The 14004-nt window shown below is 32.2% G+C and overlaps 1 protein-coding gene across 1 annotated transcript; it reads left to right on the top strand.

Annotated features, from left to right (window-relative positions):
* Window positions 1-10881: 10881 nt before the first annotated feature.
* On the top strand, window positions 10882-13050 carry ACS6 (1-aminocyclopropane-1-carboxylic acid (acc) synthase 6). Its single transcript, XM_078307055.1, has 4 exons — window positions 10882-11152; window positions 11269-11400; window positions 11533-11693; window positions 12040-13050. The coding sequence occupies exons 1-4, from the start codon at window positions 10976-10978 to the stop codon at window positions 13034-13036; spliced, it is 1467 nt and encodes a 488-aa protein (XP_078163181.1). The 5' UTR covers window positions 10882-10975; the 3' UTR covers window positions 13037-13050.
* Window positions 13051-14004: the final 954 nt, after the last annotated feature.

The following is a 14004-nucleotide window of genomic DNA, read 5'->3' as shown; positions in this document are numbered from 1 at the left end:
AGTATAATAGATTCATTCTTTTTTGCAATTTAAAAGTTAATTATAATATTAATTAAAGACTAATTTATAGTATTTACAGACTGCGGGTATAATAATTATTAATTAAAAATTAAACTGAAAATAATTAAATAAAAAATAAAATACCTGTAGCAATCGCCTCTAAATCGTCTAAAATCGCTTCAAAATCGCCAAAATCGCTCTCTCTTTCTTCTCTGTGGTTTAACAAATGAATACACTGTGTGCTGGAGAGAGAAAGCATGTGTATAAGACAGCTAGTGGACCGCCAGGGACACCAGCGGTCTGGTCCCTAGTAGACCGCCCAGGTTCCTGGCGGTCTGCTATGGAACAGGACCGCCCGTAATCCTGGCGGTTTGGTTATTTTTCGAAAAATTCTGATTTTGTGGTTATTTTGGTAAATACCTTTTTTTTTTTTTTTGGGTTATTAATAAAAATGGCCGTCCTCCAAACATCCATTTCTGAGCAGTTCTTCAACTAATTCAACTCCTAAATTGTTTTTGTTCTTAATTTGTCTCAAAAAAAAAATTCCTTTAATTGAAATAGGTGTGAACGAGTGCGGTATAGGTCGGGTGGAAATATTTTCATACATGTACCTGTTATGATAACGAAAAAAAAATCTTTATCTTTATCTGTCTTTTCGAATAGAGTACGAGTCAGGTAAATTGATCAAAAAGTGTCATTGACATCTTAATTTGTATTTTCAATATAATATTTTTTAAAACAAGAAAAAAAAATAATAAATACAACTAATTTATATTATGAAAATTTAATAAAATACAAAATTTTATTGTATCATGTATCATCTTCATACAAATATATATTTATCTTATACAATAACGGACGAAAAAAATCATTATTCTTATTCGTACCCAATAAAATAATAAAAAAAAGTCTTATTTTTATTTGTATTTACCCGATAAACTAATAAGAAAAAATCTTACCTTTATTCGTATTTTCAAATACGATATAAATCGGATAAACAAATAAAAAAATATCATTGACACCTCTACATAAAAACAATGCGTGCGAAATACGGAGATGTGAATTTAGGAAACTAGAGTGGATATGTGGGAAATTTTTTTTTGATAGAAATTAATAAAAATGTTGAGAGAGAAATAGAAAGAGTACATGTGTTATAATATTGATAGAAAGATCGGTACAAATTTTACCGATCTTAAAATCAAAAGAGTTTAAATTGGTAAGAATTCCACCGGTCTAAACAATCTCTTTTCTTATATTAAAATATTGTCTGTTGTCAGAGGTACGAAACTTTTTCATGCATAGTTATTGGCCGAAACTTTCTCTTTTGTTATATTAAAATATTGTTTTGTATTAAAATAATGATTGTTACATTTTAAATGTCTCGTGCCGGTCAAAACAATCTCATGCATAGTTTCACCATGGACCAATTAGAATGTTTGAGTGTTTGAATGTTCACACGAAAAGCCTTTCACATGAGTAAAGCATTTCATTTCGACACAAAATGTTTGATGTTTAGATCGATGCAATTCTTACCAATCTAAACTCTTTTGATTTTAGGATCGGTAAAATTTGTACCGATCTTTCTATCAATATTACAACTTTTGTACTCTTTCTGTTTCTCTCTGAACTTTTTTATTAATTTCTATCAAAATTTTTTTTCCGGATATGTGACCACTAGAAAAAGGTTTTATGTGCCGTCTGACTCGAAGTTTGACTTCAAAAGTCTAGAACCGATAAGTGCCGCATAAACAACATGAGAAATAATTTTTTACTAGATTATCTTTAGTTGGTGGATTTGTAAAGTTTCAAATTCAGGAATTAAATACTCACAAATTAAAATTAAAGTTAAATTATAAATCACGTTGATAACTAAAGAATTAGTATCCCCTGCATTAACGGAATGTGCGTTAATAGATCTAGACCGTCTGATTGAGATCTGCACTAAAATTAAAGGGCTCCATGTTTATATATGTGAACCAGATTAACTCTAATTCTGATTAGACAGTCGAGTTGTAGTTAACTCAAAAGATTCGCATCAAGATTCACACAAACAAATCATTGGATATCTAATAAAATTCTATAATATATCGTTTCCTACGGCTACGGCTGCTTGAGAATTATTAGCAAAAATAGTTAGTTAACAACTTAATTGCCCACATAATTCCGGCTTCAAAAGAGGACAGAAAGCCTGCTTTAAACCTTCTTACAGAGTTTTCAAGTTAAAGCCCTTTACCAAAGTTCCTGACTCTTTTTATTCTCGGCCTAGGAAGCCCATTATCAATTTATCCTTTTCTCCTTTATTTTGTGCAAAAGTGAAGTGAAATGTAGAGCAAGTCGAGCAATTTCGGGAATTTATTTATTTATTTTTGCACCAATTAACTGAACTGAGGATAGGTGAGAGAGATAGGGACTACACGTCAGCTTGTGTCAGCTCTGTTAGGTTGTGGTTGTGGTTGTGGCGCATGTTGCTACAGATCTGCTGTGAATAATTCTATTGGTCAACCCATCATGGATTGTCTGTCACTAATTCGTTCGCTCTATTTCTAGCCCGTTACAACTGTTGTGCATAGTCAGCGTTATATAAGATCTTATGGAAGTTCATTTAACTTCTGTACAAAAATTAGAGGAAAAAAGTCTGCTGCTAATAAAAGAATGCTTTTTTTTTTTCCAAAGACAATAAACACGTGTCATTTCATTTTCTAACAATGCGCCTTCTTTTCTCCGAAAGAAATTCAAACGCATGTTCTTATCCTACCAATTCCTATTTCAATGGCAATTTTCACATGGGCATGGTGAAACTATAGAATAAAGAATAAATGAATATTCTATTTTATTCGTAAGAATGTGGAAGAAACTTTGGATCATTCGCAAGATATAATGTTTTTTTAGTTTGATTATTGAAATACGCATGTCCGAGATAAATTTTCGAAAAATAAGGGAAAAAGTGGAATTTACTTATTGATATTATATAAATATTTTGTTTTTCATTCACTCTCCTATATTGATCATCAAATAAATCGTTCTTTTCCATTGGAGGCAAAACAAAGAAAAAATATACATATATCATAAGAAAGGCCGAATTTGATAAAAGAAAGTAAAATTTAGCAAGATATAATTATGAAAAAAATATATTAACTGCACTAATTAAATTAATTCTACATAATAAAAGGATAAACTATACAAATATGCAATGAGTAAGGCTTGGGGTGCTATAGATAGCATAAGGTCATCCCTGCTACGGGCTCAAAAACCTATCGTATAAACTTCAAACTTCGGTTTAAGTAGCTCAATAAATTAGTTATACAATAAACATGTAGAATACTAATTTTTACTATTTTTGAATTTTTTTTCTTACTATTTTTTATGATTTATGTGAAAGATATGTGTTTTAAAAGTTATATTTTTTGTAATGATTTATGTCTTGTTCATGATTTTGAATATTATTATTATGTATTCATGTTCCTTGAGATTAATATGTTATATTTTAGAAGTGTTCAAGAAGATGCACTTGGTCTTGAACCATAGAACTCTTAAAAATGAGAAACATATAATCCTAAAAAAATATGTTCACAATCGTGGTAATTAAGAAGGAACATTAATTACCGTGAAAGATTATCATGTCGATTAAAAGTACATTGTAGTTCTATAAATGTTGATAAGAAATTATCATTTAATGACATGAATATATAAAATGTGTATTTTATATATTGAACATGACCTAATTGAATGAAATATTATATGGATTGTGTTTTGTGTCATTAATGTTTCCATCGTGTCTTTTGAATCTTAGATATGAGATATATAGATTTTTCACATGAGAAGTATATAATGTGATTACTGTTCAAAACTATCTTATGATAGGAATAAAATAGTAATTCATTTTATATAAATTGTGCGGGAGAAATTTATATGTCAACATTATCATTGTCCCTCGATTATGTGAGTTATGATATTACTGGGCCCCTTGATAAAGTGAAATTATATCGCATGCAATATAACTGATGTAGTTATAAATATAATTCACTTGAGAGACCAAGAAAATGAATATAATGCAAAAATGACATGATTCTATTGTGCATATTATTCATAACATCATATAACAGTGATAAACACAAATTAAATAGATCAAGTAAATAATTAGTATGTCGTTTGGATAACTATAATGTAATGATAGAACATTTTATAGTCAATAATATAAAATTTTATATTATTGCCAAGATGACATAGATTCTCTATACGGTCACACCAATTGAATAGAAACAACGAGTATTTTACATTTTGTATGATGTATTTAATCTCATGGAATATGAGATAAAATACATGAGATCCCCTCATTGAGCAACCACGTTTTTCTCTTTTTCCTTGGCCAAAATTTGTGAGGATTGCTTCTAGGCTGAAAATTGTGAACTCTCATCTCTCATCTCATCTTGTTAGGTTTAGCCACCAAGAAATCAAATAGTTTATTGATTTGAAGATCAAGAGGTGGTTGGATCTAAGCTTTGAACTTCACATCCATCTATCTAAAAGGTATGTTAGTTCGTTGTTTAGGTTCAAGGTGAATCAAGATGTGCTTCCAAGAATAACAAGAGATCTAGAAGGGAAACCGGCTTGTCTCCATCAAGAGGTTTGACAATCTTTTTAGGTAAAAGATCTCTATCATCTCTAACAATAAGTTATATGAGATTTATTTATTTTATTTAGTGCACATTAGGTGTTTGATGAAACTCTTAAGAGATAATCTTGCTTGCGATTGTCATATAAATAAAGTCATTTGTGTATTGAGGCAAGTGGTGATAGGAAAAATTTTAAATTCTCACCATATAGGCATACACATGAAATCCTACATTATGAAAGATGACAAAAAAATAGCCTAAAATATTAACATTTTTCTTTTATTTTTAGATCATTTTTGGCCATCTTTTATAAATCATTAAAAGTAGTAAAAAAAAAAATCCAAAAATGATAAAAATTAATATTTTACAAGTTTATTATATAAACAATTTATTAAGCTACTTAAATCGAAGTTTGAAGTTTATACGATAGGTTTTTGAGACCGTAGCACAAATGATCCTATGTTATCCATAGCACCCAAACCTTACTCATATACAATATATTAAAAATAAAAAAAAGTACAACTTGTTATATCATAAAGAGGACAGTAAGCCCTTGCCTCCTTAAAGATTATTGTATGAAAAATGTGGTCGCAGACTACTTGTACTCTTCAAGTTTGTCGCAAACTAATACAAATATTGTCGCAGACTAATTGCACCGTTCAAGTTTGTTTGTGCCAGACTCTTTGAATATTTACGCATTTGACATACAACTTTTCAAACTCGAGGCAGACTCTTTGAATATTATGCATTTGACATTCAAATTTTCTGGAGGACCACATCAATTAAAGATTTTAGCTGAGCATGCTCTGACCCTTCCAACTTGCTTGAAGGCTTGAAGCTACCTACCTTAAGACTTAGAGTCAATTGATTTAGCGTTCCATATGTTTTATGACACCGCATCGTCTCCATTAACTCAAAAGAGATCTTTTGAGTTAACAGATATCCGCTGTCTAATTGTAAATGAAGTTCATCTGGCTTCTGCCTAAAACATAGGGGGTTTTTTATATTAGTGCGGATCTAATTTGCATGGATTTTAAAATTTATTGGACGGTTCATATGCATTTAACTCAAAAGATTCCCTTTTTAGTTAATGCAGAGGATACAAATTCCTATTTTATTGCTAAAATATATTCACGCTCACTGGGTTGCTAGAAGAATAGGATATAAATATGTTGTTATTTCAAAGAGATCACTGGACTATGTTATTCTCATATCAACCATTCAAAGGATTTTATGTGCGAATCTCAAGAAAAAAAGTTTTCCGAATCCAAATCTCGACAGAGGTGGACAATTGGGATTGGAATAACAGGGTCCTGTTATCCCTTTAGAATAACAATAGATTTATTTCCAAAATAATATCGTCTTATTAGCATGTTTACCATGTACAGAGGTTTGTGTGTATTCCGCTTTGTGGTTCCACACAGCGCGTGACATTTGAATTATGAAAAAAAAAAAAAGATCACCAGTGCTCTACTATCCTATCTCGGACCCGTAATTTTTATTGATAAGAAAAAAAATATTAAAAATATTAAAAATAAGAAGTGTTGCGGAGAAATTTTAAAAACAGGAAGGCAGTATCGTGTCATGGCGTCCCTGCGGGATGCCATGCCATACTTTGGTTCTGCGGAAAAAAAAAACCAATTAATTTGCTAGGGAGACGCCATGCGCTACATCAACCCAACAAACAAACAAAAAAAACAAAAACAAAAAAACTGGAACGTCATGCCCTACATCAACCAAAAAAAAAACAAAAAAGAAAGGGACGCCATGCCCTACTCTAGACCTCGAATTTTCTAGAAAAAGTTTGAAAATAATAGTGGCCCTAGTCGTAAATTAAATGAAGTATAAATGAATTAGGATACCTACGTACATATATGTTTAGTTATATTTGTTCATAATTTATACACTAAATGTTTCAATTCTCTGCAATATTTTTTTTTTTTGAGAAACAAGCAGAGGCTGCTAGTTTTATTAGAATGAAAGTATTTACAAGTAAGCATCAACTATGCTTTAAATGCTATGTTTTCTTTCCCTATACACAGCTAAACCCATCTCTGCAATATTAATGGCGCTATAAATTAAGCTGGTATATCCACCTTTAAATCAAACTTCTCATATTATTAGGAACACCAATTAACAACCATAAATCCTTCTGACCAACAATTCTCCAAAAAATATATTAAATAAAATGAATACAAATAATTAAAAAGTAAAAAAAATGCAATAGAGTACGTACGAAATTGTAAATTATTCCAACCAAAATTACTAATCAAATAACTCTTTATTACAAATAAAATGAGGGCCACTATAATTTACAACATTTTTTTTTTGGGTCTAGAGTAGGGCATGGCGTCCCTTTTTTTTTGTTTTTTTTTTGGGTTGATGTAGGACATGGCGTCCCATTTTTTTTTTTTTTTTTTTTTTGTTTGTTGGGTTGATGTAGCGCATGGCGTCCCTAGCAAATTAATTGGTTTTTTTTTTTTCCCCAGAACCAAAATATGGCATGGCGTCCCGCAGGGACGCCATGGCACGATACTGCCTTCCTGTTTTTAAAATTTATCCGCAACGCTTCTTATTTTTAATATTTTTAATATTTTTTTTCTTATCAATAAAAATTACGGATCTCGGACGGACCAAAAGAAATTCAATGCTTATTGTAAATATAGGATGTTTGTTTTGAGATTCATGTAAGAGTGAAAGAACGATCTGAATTTTCTAACTGTACTCTCATGTTAGAGCATACAAATTCATCTTTACTTGATTGCTTGCCACATATAAAGATAAGTATCTCTTAAGGCAGAGACAGTCTAAACAGGGTCAATTGACCTCATTTAATTATTTAAAAAAATTGTATTATCAATGAATTTTTATATAAAATTAGTACAAAATACTATAGAACTATCAAATTGACTCCCATTTCTGCATAAAAATTTTATATACTTTATCTCTATTTACATTTTATCCTCATAGTTTGACTATAATTTGAAGGTCTGAGTCCGCTGTACAGATCGGCTGCACATTACCCTTCAATATTTATGCTAATACGAATTCAACGGTCCGAATTCGTGGTGCATATGATACAAATTTCTTAATCTGCCCCTGTTTTCAATTGGTGTCTTCTATGCGGAGGGCATGGCGATATTGACGCAGCGTGATTGCGGTGCTCAAATTTGTTTGTGCTAGACTGTTTGCATAGCTATGCATTTTGACATTCAATTTTTCTGAACCCCTACACCAATTAAATATTTTTGACTTCATAGTTTATAGCAGCCAACTAAATATTTTTCTCAAACTCTGACCTTTCCGACTTCCTTTTTGTGTTTTTACTTTTTAGTGACCCTTCCGATCGAGTTGCTTGAAGCACGAGACATCCATATGGTAATATTTTTAAAGTCAAACAGTTTATTTTAATTATTTATTACGATATCCATATGGTAATTCTTTTCTTTTCCTAAAAAAATAAATAACCCAATAGTACTGATCTCAGGATAACAATATAATAGAGGTACACAATTATTGTATTAATTAATTAATACATGTGATGGGTTTTGATACAACAAGTGGTACTGTTACGTAACAATCTCGATCATATTCAAACTTTCCATGTTTGTTGGGTGTCTGTTGGTATATGTAATATGTCACACTGTACCAATAACTTGTTAATTATATCAAGCGTGCGCTGGACTTTCTTAATTATAAATTAATTATTAATTAATTTAGATCACCAAATGCTTAATTAGTAATTATCAATTAATTCCTTATATAATTTTTCCTCTTACACGAATAATATCCATAATTTGATACATGATTTTGTTAATCCATTCTTTTGTTGTAATCATGGATTTCTATAATAACCATGAAACAAATGTATTGTTAATTTTGTAAAATTTACTTCATTTTTTTTCCTTCTTCAAGTATCTTAAATATATGTTTATTAAATTAACATATTTTCTTATTTATTGTATTGATTATAATGTGCTAGATTGTTTTAACAATACATAATTACTTACAAAAAAACATTTAATAATAAAAGAGAATAAAATAATGTGAGCTGTCAATTCCTGAAAAAAAAAAAAAACTGTTGTGGAGGATCAGAACCAAAATCTGTTTTAGAGGATCCGAACCAAAATCTGCGGTCTTACTCTATCCCAATTTATTTATTAGTCCAACTAGCGCCTTTTTGAATTAATTGTATCATAAATCATAAATTCTCTATGTTGATTGTCAACTACATTTCGATCTATCTACCACCGCAACTTTAATAATAGTTTTGTGACTTTTGTCGTGCATACAGATTTTAGCTGCTATAAATTATAAAATAAAATGTAAAATTTCCATGGTCATTTAATTCAGTCTCACGGTGCAAAAGAAAATAAAAATGAAAGTCCTAATGAAAATTATCCGCCACTATTATATTAATAGAAAGTTCAAGAAAAAAACAAGGTGCATACAAATACGGCTGATCTAGTAAGGACCAGGGGCAATATATTGTTCTTTTCTGAATTTTAAATTTTATAGAATTTACAAGTTATGACCAACTTTCTCCTCCCTCTTTGGAATTTTCATTTGTCTCATTTCTGAAATTTTGATTTATAATTAGAGTTAAAATCTAAATAAATTTCTTGAATTCTAATTGATAATTAAAATTAATTAAAAGTTCAAACATTGAAAATTAAAAGTTAATTTTTTTTTTTTTTATCCAGTACTCGATTCAATTTGCTATTTTTTTTAATAAAATTTCTAGATTTGCCACCTTATAATTTTTGATTTTTTTTTTATTTTGGATTCTATATAAAATAGAAACGATGATTCTAGTAGACCTCTAAGAATATTTACACACTTCAGAAAAAATAAAAATAAATAGACAGTTGTAGAAACAAAGATTCTATCATTTTTTTACTTAATTATAACAAACTATTTTGACTTTTGAGTAAAGAGTGGATGTGAAGTAACTCAACTATTTAATATCTATAAATAATTATTTTTTCTGAATTTCAAACTTATAAGCTCTCATACAGAGAACATTGTCTTTATGGATAGGCTGATTCTTAATTGTAACAAACTTTGCAGAGGATCCGAACGTACTCTATCCTGATTAATTTAGTGGTCAGGTCTAGCTCCAGCCAGCACCTTTTTCTATTAATTGTATCATAAATGCTTTATGTTGATATTTTTGTCCATTTCCACCTACATTTCGATACCAAATTTTATTTTACTAGATCTTATGCAGTTTTCTTTAGTAGTTTTGGTGTTGATCGATCGGGCAACACGAAAATATTAGGTAAATATACACCTGAAATATTTTATTTTGTTTTTCGATTTTAAAATAGAAACATGAATTTTAGTATATTTCTAAGATTATTCACACAGTTCAGAAAAAAAAAAGAAGAAAGAATATACAGTTTTATATTAGTTTCTTTGCTTGACAATTAACATTTTTTGTCTCATTTTTTAACAAGTAAAGACCAATACAAAATATAAAAAAATGTGAATAAAATAACAAAATTGCTCGAACTCGTAGGATTAAGAATGAAGTTTTAATGTGAATATAATATATATTATAGATGCAAATACCAAATTACCCTTTACAGTAATATTATATTGTTGTCATTTACCGTTCACATTCCTAAATCCTAGTTGGTTCCGACTGGTACGAGCGATTCACCTTAAATTAGCAACCGATATTAATCTCACATTAGAAATGATTTTGAGTCTCTAAATTAGCAGTTGAGGTGAATCATTTTACACAACAAAAAATTTCAAGCTAACTCAACAACTCAATGATTCAAGAGGAATGCAAGCCTCAGTTGAATTCACAATCAACAATACAAATAAAACTTGCCCCTACACTTTTTAATCAAATCAGAGTATACATGAATAGGAGCTGTGAATCAAATATATCCAACAGTTTCAAAGCATACTGCAAGAGAAAAGTCAAAGTGTCCAACTATGCATGCCATTTTTCCCAATTGATTCATTCAGCGGTTCAACATAGAGCATTTCAAATTTAATTGACGGGCCCCATAGCTTCCTAGCCGACGACTCTTACGCACAAATTCTCCTTCTCCGAAATTTCCTGTCGTATGGAACTAACTATTCAAGAGACAACCTTATGCGGGTGCCAGCAAGCACAATGCACATATCATATCAAGCACTAGCTAGCAATTAGCATTTCCTTGTCAATATTCAACGAGGACTTTCTGTCTTTCTTCTCAACCTTCCCCTGCACACCTACGCACTATGGCTATAAATACCCCCCTACGCACCTTGCACATGCTCTCATAACTCATCCTAAGTTTGAACACTTCAACATCTCCACAATTAAGCATACAAACTAGCAACTGATCAGTGACACTGGGTCTATGGGTTACCAATCGATGAGGGGAAACAACAGCCAGCTTCTCTCTCGCATTGCAGCCGGTGATGGTCACGGCGAGAATTCGTCGTATTTCGACGGGTGGAAGGCCTATGACAGCAATCCCTTCAATCCTTCTAGTAATCTAGACGGCGTGATTCAAATGGGTCTTGCTGAAAACCTGGTAGGTTGCTTTCCCCACCATAGATCAACTCAATTCTATAGGAAATTAAATTATCTCTATATTTATTAATAGATTGTGCTAACATCGTGGTTTTATAATTTTTAAATTTTTTGTAGCTTTGCTTGGATATGATTAAAGATTGGATTAAAAAACACCAGGAAGCCTCCATTTGCACAGAGCAAGGTCTGACTGATTTTGAAGCTGTTGCAAATTTTCAAGATTATCACGGGCTACCTGCTTTTAGACAGGTAATTATTAATTATATAATACCCAATAGCGTTCTCTATTCTAAGTTCTAACTACCCAAAATAATGTAACGTGTCTGATGGCAACAGATTTTGGTAACAATTTGATGTCTAATTAATTGTCTAAATGTACAGGCTCTAGCCAAGTTCATGGGGAAAGCTAGAGGTGGAAAGGTCAAATTTGATCCCGATCGCATTGTAATGAGCGGTGGAGGTACCGGCGCGCAAGAGACGCTTGCCTTCTGTCTTGCTAACCCTGGCGATGCCTTCCTTGTCCCGACACCATACTATCCAGCGTACGTATCATGATACCATCATTACATACCTCATCAGTCTTCATTTTTCTAAATTTTAGTCTTAATGTCAATAAAGCAGAGTCAACATTATCCACATGATCTCTTCAGAAAAGTTTTGCGCCAAAGTTGAAAAATATGGAAATGTAATAAAGAAAAGTATACACAAGCAAGGTCCCTTTCATGCTATTTAATTAAATGACTGTTGTTGTACTTTAGTTAATTACGATCTGTATTGTATTAGGAGGCAATAAGGAACTTTGCTTTTTAAGTTTTACTGGGTCAAATCTCTTTGGTCTTTTCCTAAAATAATTTTAGCTAATAGAATTATTTATATTTTATATTACAGATTTGATAGAGACTTTTGCTGGAGAACAGGGGCCAGGCTACTACCAATCAACTGCTACAGTTCTGACAATTTCAAGCTGACCAAAGCCGAACTCGAGTTGGCTTACGAGAATGCTCAAAGAGATAACATTACAGTTAAAGGTGTGCTCATGACGAACCCATCTAATCCACTCGGCACAACCATGGACCGGGACACTTTTAAGACCCTCCTTTCATTTGTTAATCAGAAAAGAATTCATCTAATCTGTGATGAAATCTTCTCTGGAAGTGTTTTCAACCAATCCGAATTCCTCAGTGTCAGCGAATTGCTCGAAGAAGAACCAAGCTACGACAGGAGTCTATTCCACATCGCATATAGCCTCTCGAAGGATATGGGGCTTCCTGGATTCCGGGTCGGCGTAATCTACTCATACAATGATGCAGTTGTGAGATGTGCCCGAAGAATGTCAAGTTTTGGACTCGTGTCGTCACAAACACAACACTTGTTATCTCACATGCTAAGCGATGATGATTTCACCTCCGAATACCTGGCCGAAAACAAGAGAAGGTTAAATAAAAGACACGGGGAGTTCACATCAGGTCTAGAGAAATTGGGCATCAAGTGCTTACCGAGCACTGCGGGGTTATTTGTCTGGATGGATTTGAGACAATTCCTGAAGGAGAGTACCGAAAACGGAGAGCTTGAGCTGTGGCATGTCATAATAAACGATGTCAAATTGAATGTCTCCCCTGGTTCATCGTTTCGTTGTACTGAACCCGGGTGGTTTCGGGTTTGTTTCGCGAATATGGATGATGCGACTATGCACATCGCTCTGAGAAGGATTGGAGACTTTGCTGACAAGTTGAAGGAGGATACAGCACAGATGCAGAACAAGAAGAGATTTAATAAGAAACTGAGATTGAGTTTTTGCCGTTTGAATGACGGGGCAATCGCACAACATTTGATGTCACCTCATTTATTATCGCCGCGATCCCCTCTAGTTAAAGCTTCCAACTGAGATATTTGTTAGCATGTCCAGGCCTGAGCTAACAGGCGATGTACTGATAAAGTTCATTTTTTGGTTCTTGTTGAGAATAATTGAATAATAGAAGAGTAGAAATGTAAAATAGAAAAAATGATAAAAGTGTAAATTAGAAGAATTAAGTGAAGTTACTGTTAGGTGCTAATATTGAGTACCAACGGTACAATAGTAAATAGAATATATAAAAGAGTCAATCTTCTCTCTCGTAAGATACACAATATAAAAATATAAAGAAAATTATCTCCTCAGATTTGCATCTCATTACAAAAATCAACATGGTATCAGAGCACTAAGTTCTGTGACCGCGAAAAATCATTGTGTACTTGTGAACTGGTATCCACAAAAAAAAAAAAAAACCCATAAATCGAAAAATCAGCAAAGAGCAAATGACTCAAGAGGGGCAACACAAGACTACCAACAATACCTCCAAGTTTACAAATACTTTGCTCAATGGAAGAAATTATCTCACATGGGCAAAGGCTGCAGCGAGAGCGCTCAACAGTCGAGAGATGCGAGAATACATCACGGAAGACAATAAAGATCCCGAAGTCGCAAATCTGCTTTCACTGACTGAAGCGGAAAAAAAGGCAATGCGAAAATGCAGAACTCAAAATGACAAAATCACAACTTGGTTCACGAATTTCATAAAGCCATCCGTTTGAGAGCTATTTCTCCTTGCCGACACAGCTTTTGAAGGGCCTCATGAATATTACCTGGAGCCGGATTCTAATTGAATGGTCCGGATCTAAACTCACATTTTGAGTTACTTTAGCGATCTGAATCTCAATAGTTCTGCATAATAAATGATTAACTGAACCCTTTACCATCTCATACCAGCAGGCATGAACAATCTTATCAGCTGTAATTCAACAAACAAATAAAAAAAGAGAAAATTTCTGGTGTGCCCATACAGAATTTTGAAATAGCCAATATACCCATAAATC

The sequence above is a fragment of the Carex rostrata genome, chromosome 8 (genome assembly GCF_964058835.1).
Source record: "Carex rostrata chromosome 8, lpCarRost1.2, whole genome shotgun sequence".
Lineage (NCBI taxonomy): Eukaryota > Viridiplantae > Streptophyta > Magnoliopsida > Poales > Cyperaceae > Carex > Carex rostrata.
Note: the sequence above shows the minus strand (reverse complement) of the source record. Positions and strands in the feature narration are given on the sequence as shown.